At 37.7% G+C, this 19,646-nt stretch overlaps 1 protein-coding gene across 2 annotated transcripts in view; it reads right to left on the bottom strand.

Moving 5' to 3' along the window:
* dab2ipb (DAB2 interacting protein b) overlaps positions 1–18,949 on the bottom strand; it is a 156,332-nt gene extending 137,383 nt beyond the window's left edge. Inside the window, exon 1 of one of the 2 annotated variants that reach the window (XM_053618187.1) lies at positions 18,620–18,949. In XM_053618187.1, the coding sequence (XP_053474162.1) occupies positions 18,620–18,659 (40 nt within the window). In that variant the 5' untranslated portion in view covers positions 18,660–18,949. Of the gene's footprint in view, positions 1–8,124; positions 8,557–18,619 lie in introns of those variants that run through there. The other variant, XM_053618190.1, reaches the window with a different exon arrangement.
* Positions 18,950–19,646: the final 697 nt, after the last annotated feature.

Below are 19,646 nucleotides of genomic sequence, written 5' to 3'. Positions count from 1 at the left end.
TTTTGTGATTATTTGTTTATTTGTTGTATAAGATGTTTGAGTGTAATGATTATTTGCTGTAGTGGATGTTTGCATGTCATGAATATTTACTTATTGCATAAATGATGAATATTTGCTTATTTATTGTTTTAGATGTTTGTGTTGGATTATAATTTGTTTTGGTTGCATTAGATGTTTTTATCTGATGGTTGTTTATTTGTTGTATAAGATATGTGTGTATAATGATTATTTGTTTATTACTTGTACTGTATAACGTTTGTGAGGATTGTGTTTATTTGTTGCGTAAGATGTTTGTGTGATTATTATTTGTTTACTTGTTGTATAAGATGCTGGCATGTCATGATTATTTGTTTGTTTATTGCATAAGATGTTTGTGTGATGATTATTAGCTTATTTGTTGTTATAAATGTTTGTGTTGTGATGATTATTTGCTTATTTGTTGTTTTATATGTTTGTGTGTGAGTGTGTCTGTGTCTACTACTACTACTACTAATAATAATAATAATAATAACAAAACTATTATTATTATTATTATTATTATTATTATTACGGATAGTTATAAAATATGAAGAAATATCTTTTATATTTTGATTTCGTGAAACAGATTTGGTGCGTACAGGATAAACATTAACTAGATGAACTTTAACAGCTGAAACTGAGCTTTAACTGGAGATGTCTGTCTCCACAGATGGGACAGCTCTCTGATGCCCCAGACACATTAATCCTGCATGTGCTGAGAACACACAGGTCCTCATCTTGCACCCTATAGAACTATTCTATTCTAAAAATAAATAAATATAAACCCATTACACCATGAAAACACTGATCATAACTGACTCACAGGCATGTGCTGGGAACTAGAGGTTTTAACTATGTATGAATCTGTGTCTCTGTTTCCTGTTTTCTGTCCAAGACCTATGAAGTCATTGTCTGCGTGCGTGTGTGTGTGTGTGTGTGTGTGTGTGTGTGTGTGTGTGTGTGTGCGCATTGTGCATGTAGATGGGAACAGCACACTTCACACACATTATGACACTTCATAACAGTAGGGAAATTTCCTGGCATCGCACTCACACCATCCCAACTATGACAACTGAAAATAATTTTTGCTCTCTACTAGAGGATGTGCTTTGTACTTTCTGGTATGCCAACAGCTCTCTTTTTTTCCTGTACTAAATTAAGATTCAGACAACTTCGCGCCCTACTTGGAGCACTACATCCATTTTTCTAGGGGTTTTAAATCCAGGGTTTGTTTTCTGGAGGTTGCCGTGTAAAACTATGTCTTCAAATGTCCTTTTTGATCATACTATAAATATGACCTATACTATTTTACTTATATTTATTCATTGAAGCCTTTTAAGGTTTCCTCTCATAGAACGCAAATAGATTGGAGTTAGTTTTACTACAATTACAGATGTATTATTTGTAATTGTTTGTGTTACTGAGATTTAGATTACGCCCATCTGCTAATGTGGCATTATAAAAGAATAGTAATAATAAAATAGAAAGGATAAAATCATAAAGAACTTGGATATAGAATACATACCAGACCAGACCAGGATTTCAGCATGCACTATATCCAGCATGTGTTGAATTGATAATCCTCATACAGTAATTACCTTTTAAGCCAATCTCTCCAAGATTTTACAGTTGTAGAAACTAATTCAAAATTAAGCAAACTCCACAATATTCAGAGGAGCTTGGAATTATTGAAAAATTCCTGCAGATTTTCCACAGATTTGGGCCGAGACACGTCATCAGAACACGCATTCAGCCAAAGCTCTCTTCGATTCATGTGCGTCGAACACGAGTACAGCTAAAAGGTCTCATTTACCAACAAACATCACTGCAAAAGACCGTGCACAACAATTTAGTGCAGTTGCAATTTCGGCGCAAAAATAAGGTCTTATTAAAAAATCTCTGCAAGTTGCAGCGCAAATTTTTTAAAAAAAAAGAAAAAAAGAAAAACGCAGCAAAAATCAAGCACTTTTGTCAGCAACAAGCACAAAAAAAACCTGTACGGACTGTTAAGCGACCAAGCAAGTGGTAGCTTGGTGTTTAAAGGTCTTTGGTAGTAACTTGGAGAATTTGAACAAACAAACTTAAGTGAGATTCTTAATTCTAGCTTAGAGAGTGTACCTTAGGAATAAAAATGCCTCCTAAATTAATATAATAATATAATATCAATAAAATATACTGTACATATTCTACTTGTACAATGTTTTGGGACGTACTGACAATACATTCTGAAATCTGATTGGTTGGAAAGTGTTGATTCATTTTCTAGATCAACAGAAAGTAGTTCCGGCTGCAAGGCAAATCACAGGTTTATATCAACGCCCTCATTCTAATGCGTTATCATTTCTATACCCAATAACTTACACATGGACTTGTATGAGTGGACAAATTAATGTTTATAGTTGTTATAACATAAGTGATCATTGGAATTGGATCATTGGGCATTCCACATCATTACAGGTTACTGTAAATGTCAAAAATGTTGGTCGATAATAAATCAATAAATAAATAAATAAATGTTTGGAAAACTGCTCTAATATGAGAAGAAAAAAAAAACACTTTGGGGTGTGCAGTTATTGGAAAATAATCAACTTTTGGGATGGGAACAGCATGACAACACCCTGTCACTGCTTATTATCCTGTAAACTACTAGACCTACTGTTTCTTTTTAAAATACGAACCAGTCATAACAAGAACTCAACTGGTACAGTTTGCTCTTGTCCGCCCTCTCATGAACCATGTTATGAGGCTATGAACAAAACAGCGTGTGATTAATGACTACGGTAGGGTCGCGAGTGATTCAGACCTCTAATGGTCGGACTTCCACAATACGCCTGTGTAAATCTTTGGTGATTAATGGATTCTTTTTTATCAGCACAGCAAGAGGACATAATGACCAACAGATCTATCATAATGAACAGAGAACAATCAGCATCCTGTGTCGATAATACACACACACACACACACACACATAGCTACACAGCAGCTAAGCATGTTTACATCAATACATCACTTTTATAAAGACTTTAAATGGTATAGATTGGTGCTTAGAAGTGGAACACTAATACTTAAGCCTTGGTCTGCTTCCAGTGGCTCCCAGGATTCAGTTTAAAGTGTCATATTTATTTTAAAGACTCTCTACTTTATATATAGATGATTATCTTTAACTACATGCTAGCTCAATGTTTAAGGTTGTTTGCTAGTAACTAGAAGAACAATCGGTTAGATTGTTAACCTACAGCTGCTTAGCTATATGTTTGGAATGCATACCTATTCATGAAAAAGATGCTTTTCTGCTCACCATGGTTGCAAAGAGTGGTTATTTGAGTTACCATAGCCTTCCTGTCCACTCTGACCAGTGAGCATAGTAATACGATGAAAATATAATATATACTGCTTGTACTCTATTTTGGATATAATGACAATATAGGACAATATAGATTATTTTTCTAAATCGTTTCTCCTGTCTCTCCTGTCTGTCCCATGAGAATATATATGTATATTTGACAGCTCTATGGGTTCCCCCCCCCACACGTTTATGAAGCATTTCATTCATGGAAGTTGACTCAATATGCATGCTTTCTGTTGTACAGGTCTGTCAGTGCAGTGGACTAACTTCAGGAGTAATACACTCATACAGTATGCAATACAATAATGAATAACTTATCGAGACATCAGCCTTGATCACCATTTGCTAAGTGCAGAAGGCCAGGATAACAGCAAAGAGCAATTTATACAGCATGACCCACATGCTGCTAGCACTTGTTGCAGATTACAGGGAAGAGGGAATTAAGCTGATTCCCAAATGGTCTCATGACAGCAGGGTCGTAGGCCTTGAGGCACATCTACAGTATAGACTGATCCCCTTCCAGTCTTAATCTGATTTTAATGAAAAAACTAAATATGTCAAATTCAAGTGCAGTTATGCACTGCTGCTGAAATCATAGTGCATGCAAGAACATGGCTAGACAGATAGAGTCATTCACTCCAGGGTTTTGCGATTAACATAAATGAACATAAAATCAAGTAAACGCTGCGATAGTCGGAGGAGCTTGCCATTTTTCAAAACGGCAATCTGCTGATTTTCTGCAGATTTTGGCAAGACGTGTCATGTGACGTCATCGCATTCAGCCAAAGCCTACTTCGATTCACAGCTACTGTAAAAGGTCTCATTTACCAACAAACATCACTGTGAAAACAATTTCATGTCATTACAATTTCACCAATTCAAGCAGTTTTCTGACAAAAAGCACAAGTTGCATCACAAATTTTGAAAAAAAGCCACAGCAAAATCAAGCATTTTTGGCTGCTTGGACTGAGGTAGGTAGGTAGGTAGCTGGGTAAGTAGGTAGGTAGGTAGGTCAGTCGGTCGGTCGGTCGGTCGGTAGGTAGATAGACAGATAGATAGACAGATAGATAGATAGATAGATAGATCGATAGAGAGCTCAAGTACACCTGCACATTCCAAATATCCAATCAGTCAAATAGATCTGATTGAAGGCTATGGTAACTCAAATAACCACTCTTTATATCCATTGTCAACAGAATAGCATCTCAGAACACTGGCCATCTTCAGCTACCCACTTATATGTTTATTCGTCAGACATTTTGTTTATGTATGTAACTCAGCAGGAGTAAGTAAGCAAGTAAGTAGTAGTTAGTATGTAACTAAGCAGCAGAGGGTTAAAGATCTTGCTTAAAACGTCCAGTTCCTAGAGCAGAACCTTAAACTCTGAACTAGCATGTAGTTTAACGATGATCATCAGTATAAGAACTCAATTGGTACTACTTATTATTAAGTAACAATCAACAGCTAGACTTTTGCCTCATAGTTTTCTTACATCTTAAACAAAAGCCGTTTCCAACTTTAAGAAATGGTGGGGAAAGGTCCTCCAGAAAACAGTAAGAAAAGTTTCTAAATCCTACATGTGCAGAACCTGCGCTCTTTATACACCTGCAAATATTTAAACAATTTCAAACCAGTGAAGAACAACCACTAAGCATAGACCAGACTGCAGACAACATGCACCTGTAGGAAAGATTTTCCCTGCAGGAAAGGGAAAAATTGGGTGTTGGGGAAAAACAGTGAAGGCAGTTAACATTCCACAGTCACATTCAGGATAATACAAAAGAATTTACACAGGTGGAAAAGCCAGCAGGAACGATACACAGATACAGTTGTGCTCAAATGTTAATCATTTTTATTTAAGTAAGACGGATTATTAAAATTGCATTTTATTTTTTTATTTAGTCCTGCCCTGAAAAGCTATTTCACATAACAGATGTTTACATATAGTCGACAAGACACAATAATAACTGAGGTTACACAAATGAACCGGTTCAAAAGTTTACACACATACACCTGATTCCTAATACGGTGTGTTGTCACCTGGATGAACAACAGTGTTGTGAGAGTTGTTCATGAGTCCCTTGTTTGTCTGCCCACTGTTCTTCAGAAAAATCCTCCAGGTCCTGCACATTCTTTGCTTTTCAGCATCTTCTGCATATTTGACCCCTTTCCAGCAGCGACTATATTATATTCTGATCCATCTTATCACATTGAGGACAACTGAGGGACTCGTACACGACTATTACAAAAGGTGCAAACATTCACTGATGCTCAAGAACACGATACATGAAGAGCCAGGGCGATGTAAACTTTTGAACAGGATGATCTTTGTAAATTGTTATTATTTTGTTTAAAGCTCTTTTTTTTTTCATTTAGTACTGCTCTTCAGGATCTACATAAGATATTTACATGTTTCCCAGAAGTCAAAATAATAACATCATAATAAAAAAAGATTCTGCAAGGGGTATGTAAATTTATGAGCACAACTGTAACTGGTAATGAAGTAGACTAATTCTCTCTCTTTGACGGCTATGGAGCTCAAATGAGAGACACTTCAACAGAAATGGATACAACATCTTTTCGCAGTTCTAATTGTTGCTATAGCAACAATGAAGCCAGGAAAAATTAGAAGAAAACAACAAAACTCTTTAATTTATCTACAAAGATTTAGATCTTTATTGGAATTACATCTACAAAACAGGTTAGTTCATGTTACCAGATATGTTATTGCACCTCTAAAAGTTTCCGTCAGCAGTTTCTCTTTTTTTTTTTTTTTTTTACCTCTGTCTTAAAGTTAATAAGAAATAAGAAAAATGCAGTAAAACTTCATGTCTAATTTTCCCGTTTCGAAAAACGTAACGTTCCAGCATGACTGTCACAGAAAACTTCACCACATGAACGTCATCTGGGTATGTGAATTAACAGCAGGATTTTTTTGTGCTGATATTATAAAGAAATCAATTGAATGGGTTTTTTTTTTTTTTTAAGAATCTTAGAAATCTTTCTTGAAAAACGTTTCTGCAGTCATTCCAAACAGCCGCAGTGATGTTTTGTTCTTTTTTAAAAAAAAAAAAAAAATCTTTAAAGTGCTCTATTTCTTAATATTCATACACAATTTTCTCTGTAACTTTAAACTCGAACAGAAAAATTTTCAGAAAATGTCGCCTTTGGATTAAAATTTTTCTAAAAGAGCAATTAGAGAAACCATCTTATAGTACAGTCAAATGAACCTAACATTTCCTATTACAAGATTACAATAAATCATTTCCTGTACCGCTACACAGGGTCGTGGGGAGCCTGGAGCCTGTCCCAGGAGACTCGGGGCACGAGGCGTGGGACACCCTGGACATCATAGGTCACGATTACACATATTCACACACAAATGCCAATCAGTCTACGACTACTCAGGGGAAACCCCGGGAGAACAGACAAACTCCGCACACACATGGCAGAGGCAGGATTCGAACCCCCAACTCCGGAGGTGCGAGGCGACAGTACTAAACACTAAATAAACCCAAAAAAAAGATTATTAAACTAATTTCAAGCTGTAAAGTTTTTCGTCCAATTGTCAGATTTAGACCTAAATGCTTAAAATGAGCAAAATAATCCAAATTTTGACTATTTCACGCTTCAAATGAATAAAGAATATCTTGAAATAGGTTTAAGGAACTTCTATTTTGTTGACTATTGAATATTTGACTATATTGTAGATGCTTTAAGTGTGTGTGTGTGTGTATATATATATATATTATACAGTATTAATAACTAGCAATTTGAAAACAATTGGTCATATCGGAGTGTTTTTCAGGAAAATAAATAAATGGCACACACACACTGCTGTCTTGATGTAACCTCAATGTCAAGACCAAGCCTCACCTCCCTCAGCCGCTCTACTCACTTCTGCGTAATCCTTCGCGCAGTCGTTCCCAGCGAACCTCAACACCTGAGATTCTGTCATTCTGGAGCTCAGTGTGTGACCCCCCGTGCTCTCCCGGTAATCCCTCATCTCTCCAAACCCACTTCCTTCCTGCCAGCTGCCGGCTCGCTCGCCATCCCGCCCCACGCTATTAATAGAGCAACAATGAACTCTGCGGACCGGGTACATGATCTCTCAACTCAAAGCGCCACAGAATACTAAGATTATAACAGGACAATGCTGAAGGTTGAAGGAGGAAGGGGACGGAGAATGATGCAGCACCGTGACAGGGATATTTGGGGCAACACAAAAGCAGGACAAAGCCATTTTGAACTTATATATATATATATATATATATACACACACACACAATCAAGCTCATATTAAGTAGGTGTAAATATATAGTGTACTTTTTAGTGTACTACTCGTAATCTGTAATTACAACATCAGCATCTATCTATCTATCAATCTATCTATATATCTATCTACGTAAGCAATTTCTGTTATTTTTATCCTTACAGTAGCAGAGCGTGAAAAGAATTTCAAAGTCCTGCACTTTCTACACAATTACACAATCTTATGCACTCACTCACAGTTGTTTATTTGCCAGCCAGAGTGTGTGTGTGTGTGTGTGTGTGTGTGTGTGTGTCAGACTCTGTGGGATTCTGCCACCTGAACTTTCTCTGTGCTGCAAACAACCCGTCATACAAAAGCAAAATTTTTAAAAGCCATTTAAAAAAAAAAAAAAGACGTCTTCTGTCTTTCACACACCACCATACACACACACACACACACACACATATGCACCTAGTGAAAGAGAAAAAGGAGGGAAACTCTCCCTTACCTCAAACTTGTACCAGCTCCTTTAGAAGTTTCAAAATAGGTGAGTAAATTCCCAAATCAGTACATGTTCAGCCAATAGCAACACGCAGTACAGCAAAGTCTCTCTCTCTCTGCTGTGTATGTCCCTTTCACACTCACACACTTTCCATGTCTGTATCACAAGCAGAAAAGCGAGTTCCGGTGCAGAACTGTGTGTGAATGTGTGTGTGAGAAAGTGAGAGAGAGAGAGAGAGAGAGAAGGAGAAATAGAGAACAGGCTGAGAACAGAGTTCAGATCCTCCCCTTTTCTAGATCTAAGCCATGCAAATGAGCACAGAGGGAGAAAGAGGTTTGGGTGTGGGTGTGGGTGTGTGAAAGAAGATTTGTGCGTCTGTGTGAGAGTGTGTGAAAGCACTAATTTGGCACATTTCTTTTTCACAAAGAATAGAAAAAAAACCTGTGAATGTATAGTCTACATGTGTGCTTTTTCTGAAAGGGTGTGTGTGTGTGTGTGTGTGTGTGTGTGTGTGTGTGTGTGTGTGGTCCATTCCTTCTGACAGATATCATCTGAGTATGCGTGTGAGTATCACACACACATACACACACAAACACACATACACAGATACTTCTGCACATTATGCAGGGGAATGCCGTTGTTCTTCAACACCCAGAGGGCAGAGGATAGGAGGCGGACCCAAGAGCCACGAGAGTGGAATTCCAGACGAAGAGCCGACCAATCAGAACGCAGACTGTGCCCGAGCAGGGAAAGACACCAGGCTCAAATTCTACAACTGTACAGGCCCAGAAGAAAACCTAGAAACACACAACGCAGCAGGAACACGAAAACGTATTGCTGACTTTACGTTAAGCTGTGCACACACTCAGATCCACATTGCGTTTTAGAAAGAAAGAAACAAATCATCACTGCGACCAGCCAAATGTCTCCACAAGGTCAAAAGTGTCACATATTGGGACCATTTGGTCCCTACTAAGCTATAAAAACATTCACACACACACACACAAACACACACACACGCACACCCTGATAGTCTTATGTTTCAGCAGTGAAAACAAGGCATTTCTCCATGAAAATGTATCCATTCATTCTTCTTGTGATTTAGAGAGCACACACCTACAGGTATGTCCTGTGTGTCTCGGGTTTCAAAGGACACACACACACACACACACACACACACAAACCCAGACACAACGCTTTATCCGCTTGTAGGTGACCACCACACCTTTATCTGAATCTCTCCTTCCTGTGACTCTTCACTTTCCTTTGTGGTCATAAGTCACTTCCTGATCGGATACATTATAGTGGTTTGTGGCTGTCAGAAATGTGTGTGTATTTGTGTGTGTGTGTGAGAGAGAGAGTGAGAGATTATCTTGTGTCTGTCTGTCTTTCCTCCAAGACATATTAGTGCAGATGTAATAGTATTCCGGCAGACAAAAGTTCAAAGGTTACAGCACTCTGACCTTTTGGAATAGCACACGGCTCATCCAGAGCTCAGAGCAGGGGCTGTGCATGTGTGTGTTTATATAAACCTGTTTTTTTTTTTTGTTGTCATCGTTTTCTTGTCTTGAGGTTGTGACCTGGCTTGCAATGTGGGTTTACAAAACACAGTCTTGTTGCAACCTAGGCTTTTCTAAGTGTGTATGATTTGTGTGTATATGTATGTTTGTAAATGTTATGTCTAAAACGAATGTTATGTCTAGAGCAGTCCAGAACAGTTTATATATAGCACTTCATACATGTGCTTGCTTTTTTACATGTGCTTTATTAACAAAATGTACTTTCTTACTAGATTCTTGCACAGATATAGAAAGTGTGTAGGGTACGATGCAGCTGTTAAAGACGTGAACATATTAAAAGTCAGGGTTTTTTTTTTTTTTTTTTTTTTTTTTTTAATCGCTGATAGTTCAACTTCACATCACGAGAACTTTATACAAATTTGAACGAGTTTGGATTTGATTTGGTTTATATTTCCTTCGATTCGTGCAAATTTCCGCAAAATTCCGTGAATTGTTAGCCGTTAGGCGAGACCTTGTTCAATATCTACTGAAATGTTGACTGTTTTAGAAACCCTCATAAATGAATTTGAGTGATAGCATATCTGAACCCGCGACCCTGAAGAAGGAGTAAGCGGTAGAAGATGGCTGGATGGATGGACCATATCTGAATACCATTTATTAAATTATTGAGATGTCATATACTAAATTGAAATCCCATTCATCTAGAAAATGTTATAACTGAATAAAAGGACAAAGTTGGATAAAGTTGTCTGATTATAATTGGACGCCTTGGAGCAATCTGACTTTTGGCAAAAATGTTATGAATGTGCTATTTAAATTCTACTTTTGAAGTAAAATGTGGCTTAGAAGTATGCCTGAGTATCTTAAAATCATAGAAATGGATTTCAAATAGACCCTTATAAATCCAATTTATTGAACTGAATGTTGAATGTTATGCTACAATTGCTAACACTGACATCTTCATTAAGGGGGGCACAGTGACTTAGTGGTTAGTACGTTTGCCTCGCACCAAATCTGAAGGCTCCAGGCTCCCTGTGACACTGTGTGGGATAAGCGGTATGGAAAATGAATGGATGGACTTCTTAGTTAAGTAAAGAGTGAAAAATGATGGGGTGTGCTGTTATAGGAAAATAATCAACAAAGGGGTGGCGTGCAGTATCACAGCAATTACGTTGCATTTTACGACAGCAATTCCGTCAACAGCCTTAGCCTCGTTTGGCGATAACTTAAAAACTTTAAGAAACAGACTTAGTCCCAGTGTGAGCTGCGACTCGGCTCGGCTAATTAGAGCTCTACAGGACGACGAGCACGATTCCACGGACGGTGATGTTGGAATTAGACATGAATTTTGGAAGTTTGATCTGTTTGACCAGAGTGTGCACATGAGGAGGTGACACAACTGGACACTAAATGACTACACCCATTTTGAATGAGCAAAGTAATTGGGAAATTGGTGACCCAGTTTCTTGGCCAGAGGTACTGTATGTCAAGGCATCATTAGGTCAGGAAAAGTATTCTGATGTGGTTGGTTCCCAACATGAGCACCAAAGCCTCAATGTCAGCCTCATAACAAACCCCATGCCAGACCACATTAGCAGATGGCTGAGGAATACATTGGATCATGAATAGATTCTTCTTTTCAAACTGAAGAACAGATCAGGAACTGTATCCAGAAACTAGACATTAAATCTATTAAACACTACTATAAAGGAAGGATAAAAAAGCAGAATCTTGGAAGGATTACGACAAAATACAAAGCATTGGTAAAGAATTGAAAGATCAGGTTACAACATGTAGAATGCTAATAAAAGCCTGTAGAGTTCTGGAATAGGCCAGATGAGACAAAGATTAATCTGCACCAGAGTGATGGAAAGAGGAAAGTATGAGTCATTTATTGAAGATTTTCTTTTTCCAACTCATACCACCTCATGTCTGAAATATGATTGAGGTAATATCATAGACAGAGCATGTACATTATAGCGACAACGCCTTGTATAAGTATTCATCCCACTGAACTTTTCCACATTTTGTAGTGCTACAGCCTTAATGAACTTAATTCTGATTATAAGTCATGAATCTACACAATATTTCTCAATCTACAATAGCCTGTAATATTGAAGTAGGGAAAAATGGTTGCCCTCCTTACCTGATCACTGATTTTTGGTGGTATGGCCTCTTCTAGAGTGCAGAGTTGCAGTTGTGCTATATTCTTTCCATTTTTAATAATGGATTTATTGGTACTCAGCTGGATGTTTAAAGTTTAGTCTCTCTCCTGGACTGGTTTTAGCTGCTTGGTTTTCATGATGCTGTTTGTTTAGGTTCTTTAACATACTCTGGTGCTGTTCAGGAACAGGTGTATTTATATTCCGATCACATGACACTTTATTTGCACGCAGGTGGACTCCATTCAACTAATTATATGACTTCTGATGGCAACTGGTAGTACCAGAACTTATGAAAGGGGGGGTTTCCTAGCAATACTTATGCAAACACGACCTTCACATTGAATATTTTGGAAGTAATTTCACAAACAGTATTGATTGCAATATTATGGGATATTATGTGTAGATTCGTGGCATAATCCCAAATAAAGTCTGTTTCAGTTGCAGGTTGTAACTCTACAAAATGTGGAAAAGTTCAAGGGGATGAATACTTATGAGAGGAACTGTATCAGTGGAACTTCTTATCTATATTGTTTCGTGTGCCAACCAGCAGCCAGATCAAAATGGAATCTGGAGTAAAATAAAGTATTGTAGGTACTCTCATATAGACTATCACACAAGTTAGTCAGGGACCTTGGAACTAGGTAATACTACTACCCTAAGTTCTGGACTGCAAAGACAGTTTCAAAGGAGTCTAAGGTACTATGTTGAAGTGATCGACAAGGGCACTTAGTCCATTGATGAAAGAAATGATTGTGCAAGCATATCTGAATATGGCCTCCATTAGTTCTGAAGGAAACCCACTGCCTGTGTATTTTACTGAAAACAAAACTTAATGGAATGAAAAAAAAAAATTTATCTAAACCCCTAAATGGATCTTCTGTTTTAAATTAAACCCTAATCCTCTGTTCACATTAGAAGGTGACAAGTTGTGAGTGAATGGTCACTTGTTGCTTTGTTGAGCATAGAATAATAGAGTCAATGCAAAACCCAACAACAAATTATTCTTTTTTCCCGTAACTCAGAAGGTTCCAAGTAGAAGCACATTAGACAGCTACATCTGTTAACTATCCCAAGAACCTCTGAGGAAAGCTTTCTAGTAAGAGTGTACTGTATGTCATAGGCCACAACAGATAGGCAAGCATGCTAAACTTTCTTTTAAATTGAGTTGCAAATTGACTTGGTCTTGCATATGAGTTTCCCCATTTTCTCCCTACTGAAAGTTGGTCTTGTCCAATTCCCACCCACCAGCCAGGTCTCCATTATCATGCCACAGCTACCAATTGAAGAGGGTGAAGGCTAACACGTGCTTCCTCTAAGACACACGAAGCCATCCAGCCACATCTTTTTGAACTGTCACTGCAGAACTCATACGCATCCATGATTGGCTAGTATTGCTATGATTGACAGAGATGCAAGGGTATGTCATCCCTCCCACATATTGGCAATTTTGCTCCATTGGACTACCCACCATGGATGGCTGTGGGCCTGCATCACCTGGATTCGAACTTGCAATCTCAGAACAATAGGCATGGGAGCACTGTATATATATATATATATATATATATATATATATATATATATATATATATACATACATATATATATATATATATATATATATATATATATATATATATATATATATATATATATATATATATATATACATATACATATATATATATATATCTGATCATTTCAAGGTCTGAAATATGGTTCATCATATGGTTTATGAAGGTAGCTAATAGGTATGGTAGCTATCCAACTATTTCGCAAGCCATTAAGACATATTTTACATTGAAAACAGGAAATAGACAGCCCAAATTGCCCAAAAAGGAAATGACATGTACAAAGTGCATACCTATTTTAGCATTCCTGTTATATATCTATTCCCTGGTGCTGCAACTGCGCATTCATGTGACATACTGACATGTGGCTTATGCACTTTTGAGTCACGATAGGAAGTGGATGAGGGTGTGTTTTGGAACAAACCCAGGTTCAGGCTTGAAGAAGGTCAGCATCTGTGGCTGTATACACAAAGCACATGGCCCATGGGAGGTCTAGAGTGAGCCTGCCTGGAGCAGGCCAGTGCCCTTTCCTGTAGGATATAGCGAGTCTCAAATCAGCAGGAGTGCTACATTCCTATTTAAAGTGGAACAAGCACAGCATCCTTGCACAGGAAGAGTGAGTTTCTTACACCTGAAAATGGTACATAGGAGAAAGCAACAAGGAAACCCTGGAACAGTACAGGATTATCACGTCCTATTGATTGAGGCTTTCTTTTTAGATTTATCAGCAAAATTGCTTTTTTAACACCTTAAAATCCCAAGAACCACCGGCAAGACCAGACTTCCCGCTGAATTCACACACTTACATGTCACTTCGAGTGTTACATCAAGCCCTCAGTCAGTCCACACCAAGAGCTTCTGTACAAGCTACAGTTTAATCCACTTTGGCAACCCCAGCATTTGATAATCAGTTATGAGAAGCTGAATTTAAATTTCTTGCAATGTTGTAGGTTTTGAGAGAGATATTAACTGGTCTAAGCCGTTCATGAGCTACCGTTTTGTTTATTTGTTTGCCACAATATAAAAGGCATGCCCAACCTATAATGCTGTAGTAAAATTATATAAACAAGTCTGTTGAATGTAGATGGTTTTATATAGAGCCGGTAAATATTGCTCAAACGTTTTGGAGCGTATGGGAGCTGTATGATGGAGTTCAAATGAAAAAAAAAAATTAACATTCCTGGAGTGTGGGATTTGTCTGACTGATCATCTTCATTAGTTATGCATGCATATGTACAGAACCAGCATTTAAACTTCAACTGCACACAGCATACATTGGCATGAAAATGAAAGGAAATTCATAAAGTACCAAAACATTGCCACTACAACATCTGTCTTCTATTTGGCTGAGATTAAAACTTGCACCCATACTGGTCCTTTGAAGAAAAACACGCCATTTTTAAATTAATTTTGAAAATACCAATGTTAAAGTTCTACGAAATGAAAGCAAGTGGCCCTGCGCTGCTGTCGGTGAATCTTCCACAAGACCTTTAAAGATTTCAACGATGTTGAAGTTCCAGAATAAATATGCCACCTCAGCTTTGGTATCCAAAACATAACAGTAAAGTAACGTGGAAAAGTGATCAATTCTATATTAAAATCCATCAGCACACATTAGGCCAAATGAAGAGTTGCAGACTTGTATCAAGCTCATACATGTTTTGCAGCTGGCATGTTCTGAGCCAGTGACTAGGTTTTGTAATCAAGAGAGATGCTAATTAGAAGGAAAAAAAACAAAAACATTTAAAGTTCAGTGTTTCGCAACTCACTCAGATAAATTTGGATGAACAAATATGAAGATAAATGAATAGAAAGACAAAACCTGTGGAATGTCCACTGACAAACTAATAAATGGTACAGTTCAACTTATTTATAAGATTTTAGGTTAGGATTTTAATCTAAGGGCAAGACATAATCTGTAATTGTAAAAAAAAATAAAAATAAGATATATAAATTATATTGAGGACCAAGCAATCTTACTTGTAACAATTCACTCAAGTTAACCTGACCTGAATAATCTGCTCAAGAATAAGCAAGTTAAGCATACAAAGATATACTGTATATATTCTGAAACTGTTTTTGTACTCGACATGTATTCAGAGTTGACTTAGGCAAGCATAATGAGGAGTTAATACTAAAATTGCATACCCCGGTATTCAGACCTCAGACGTAACTACAGACTTAAGTGATATTCAGAAAGTTACATAAGAGAGTTTGCCTGATACATAGGCCTGTCTCAGTTATGCGTGATTTTAAATATTTAAGATTAATTTAATGTATTAGTATCAGTATTAAATCCAGCACCACTGTCTGATATTTTGCTGTCACCACAATATAAATATGTCATGATAGAAATGTAATTTTTGGACATAAATACACAAGCAATGGAAGGCAATGAAGGCAGTATTAAATACATAAATATGGCACTATTTATTAATGGTATCATCCCATTAAATTAAATTACATTTTATATGGGTAAAATGATTAATTAACTTAAAATGAGCTGCAAGTGTAGCAGATGGAGCAGTGTGCTTGGTCAGCTTATCGTTCAAACCAATGGGCATGTTTTCTTTACAAAAGAATATTACTTGATTTAACAAAAACATGGCCATTATTAATTTGACAAATTGAGATAGTGAATTAAAAGCATAATACAATCGCTTGCATCACAACCTCGATTAAGTACGCTGTGGCCACATTTTATCATATTTGACCTATTTAAATATTGACAACACTTTTTAAATGAAGTCGCTGTTTCTGAATATGGCTCCTTCAGATTAGTTAGACATTGTTCAATTTGGAGACTATAGTTCATTTGGTAATTATTATAACATAAAAGACGTCAGGGTTACACATTTTTGGTTACCAGAGAAATTTAATTGGTAGCAAACACTGAGACTGATAATAAATTTGGCCCATTAAGATGTACCACGTGTATAAAGAAACCAGATCTTTACTGTATGTGAAATGGTTTAACATAGTATGATTAACATACTGTCTTTCTGTTAAAAAAATGCATATGGAATTCCAGAAAGGCCATGTATAATTTCTTAAATTTCAACGAAACTTGTTTTCTCAAAATAATAAGTTTTTTTCTTGAGATTACAAAATATTTTTTTCTCAAGACAGCCGCATGTTCGTGGGTTCGATACTGAGCTTGAGTGTCTGAGAGGCATTTTAGGAGACATCCCTCACATTGACTAGCAATGAAACTGACCCCCCATCCCCCCAATTCAGGATCACCCTTCAGTGTTCTGAGTCAGTGACTAACACGGATTTGAAAATGGTCTCGCACTGATGGATGGACGGACAAACAGATGGATACTATTGATCCCGAACAGGAAATTTGGGGAAAATATAGTCATACACCGCAGAGTCACCTCAGCTCATGCTGAACCCACAACCTTGGGGCCTTAAGGACATAATTCTACCAGTATACCAGCTACTTTCTGTTAAAACACTCTCTGATGTATAGTATATGCACCCAGTAATGCATTTCAACATATGAGAAAAATAAATCACGATCTCAAGAAAATCTGAATCTTGAGATTACAAGAAAAAATTAAACAAATAACGCATGGCCTTTCTGGACTTCCGTACATGCAATACATATCTTTTGACACGTTCATATATATATATATATAAAACCCTGTATATAATCAAGTTTGACAAAACACTTTATTGATCTCTTTACAGTCCTGACATATAAGCTTGGGTGCATGCATTTTCCTGAATCAGTGCTTTTGAGCTTTCCAATTCTTCCAACCCATGATTCATACACGTGACAGCATATCTAGCATGATGTCATATGACATGATGACAGCATATCTTCACATGATCAGTGAATCATTTATATGAACAAGTCTATGTATGTCAAAAGCCCTGTTTCAATGTCATTCTTTCCTCTTTAACACTCGCTTAAGATGGATAAGTCTTTTGGAACCGTATTTTACCGAGAGCTTCTTCGACGAGTAAAATAGAAACCAGCCACATTGTTCGTCTGTCATTTGGAAGAAGCTTTCCAAGATTATGTTGGGATTAGTTTCATGGTGTAGCGACCCCTTCCTTTTTGACAGTCTATAGCAACTCATTTAACACTTTACCACTTTGCATTTCTTAACATAAGACTGTTTTAGTGAAACCAATAGTGAGATTTCCATTGACATATTCCTAATGAGGGTCAAAATCCAATTTGGACATTTGAGTTTAGAGTATTGGAGTCCTACGTGTCCATGTGACATGCACTTTTTAGCAAAGTGTAGCAGGGCAGGGATATAATTCAGAGTACTGCAGCGTGTTATTTGGGTTTATTCTGGGATATTTTGAGGTTTGGTGCGTGCATAACACAGATGTTGGACGTTACTGCTGACTGCATGGTGGTTTCGAAGTCTCAACAGTGTAGTGCATTTGCCTGAACTTTTCGTCTTTGCCTGAACTCTGCATTAAGCCCAATGTTGTGTGGAGGAGACGGAGAAAAAAGGTGTTTCTATCCTCCCTGAAAATATTTTCGACGTTGACTCATTCGATAAGCTGCATTCTTTGTGAAGGTTAGACAACCTTCACGACAGAACTTGGCAACACTCTATGCAGAGTAAATGGAAGGGAGAGTGGGTAGGGGTTTGAGGGGGATTGGGAATGCTCACCAAGATAAGGATCTTTGACTCCTTAAACTCTTAAAGATCCTCACTCTTGTAACTACATACTATTTTCTAGGTTTTATTTACTGCAGGTACTGAATAATATGATTCAGAATGGGTTACTCAGTTACAACTTGACACTTTAAGGAGTTAAACATACTTATTACAAAATAGACAGATGAGCCAAATGACGAGAGAAGGAGTTTTTGGAGGGGGGGGGGGGGTGTGTGTGTGAAATGTCTCGCACTCTAGCTCACACACATACCACTTGCTGACCTACAAACTAAACCACAAGGACTGGGGAAAGAAATACACAACACGCTGAACATCTATACGTCTGATCATCTCGTCCAAAGTGTCTAACATTCCAGCCAACTATGGATTATGAATACTCTCAATAAGATTCATGTTGAGGAATCAGAGATTGACACATACACACACACAGACAGTTTCCCCTTGAGATCTGGCATCACTTTGGGCGACATTCAGAATCACACTAAAGCCATCAACACTTTCCTGGCATCTGGCCAGCTCTAGACCACCGGCACAGGAGCTGAGGAATAAATGCATCCACATCCACTTTTCCTCTTGTTCTTCCTTCAAGCACTTACCAGATTGACCCTCAGGCTCAAGACCTGCATCCAACTCCATACGGATGAAATGCGACTCCTGTATAGCCGCTGAGATGAGCAGAGTTGGGAAAAAAGAGGCCTGGTGGGGAAAGTGAAAAGTGTCTCAGGAGCCAGTGTTTTCCCCAACTGTAGCTCTACATCCACATGAGTACAGCTCCGAGGAGGGAAGGAGAAGTGTAGAGAGTGAGGAAGAGTGGGACGGAGAGAGAGAGAGAGAGAGAGAGAGAGAGAGAGAGAGAGAGCGCAAGAGAGAGTATGCATGTGGCACGCATGCAGATCACTGTTCCTATTAAGTTCCTCGTTTTCTTGCTCTCCCTGTTACTTTCTCTCCGATTCTTAAAGACACAGAGGCTTGTTGTTCTTTTCTCTCATTATCAGTTCATGACATCTAGAAACTGCACACTGTGTTTTGGAGTGTGTGATAAATAACTAGTGTATAGACGGAATAGAAAATTGGATTGTATTAAGGTGTGAATCAGAGACAGAGTGTCCTATCCTGGGCGACACAAGCTGTTCTTTCTCCAACGAATTCAATTGTGTTCTTTTATTTATAAATTCACTGTGTGAGTTCAAGGCATGAATTGCAATTTATACAAATTTTCGATGTTGAAATCTTGTAAATAACTTGTGAAGTCACTTTACAAGTTTGTCAAGTCGCTGCAGCCATGACAGTACTGATGCAGTACAATCTTAAATCTTTTCTTCTTCCCTTACCGTTTAAAACAGTGTTGTGGATTCTGATTGGTCAGAAGATGTGGTTTAAACTGCAAAGCACTTATTCTAACGCTTCGGTTGCAACAATTAACACGAGGACATACGTGTAAGGTGGAAATGCCACAAACGTAAAGCGAATTATTTCAAAGGTATATTTGTATGTTCAATATGGTGACGTTTTCTGCAGGATATGTTTAGTTAACATTTTTGGAAGGAGTCTCCAGTTTCAGAGGTAAAGCTGTAACTTTAAGTTTTCATAGGACATTGGGAAAGTTTTCAGGATGGAGCATTT

The sequence above is a fragment of the Ictalurus furcatus genome, chromosome 28 (genome assembly GCF_023375685.1).
Source record: "Ictalurus furcatus strain D&B chromosome 28, Billie_1.0, whole genome shotgun sequence".
Taxonomy (NCBI): Eukaryota; Metazoa; Chordata; class Actinopteri; order Siluriformes; family Ictaluridae; genus Ictalurus; species Ictalurus furcatus.
The sequence above is the reverse complement of the archived record's forward strand: the minus strand, read 5'-3'. Positions and strand labels throughout refer to the sequence as shown.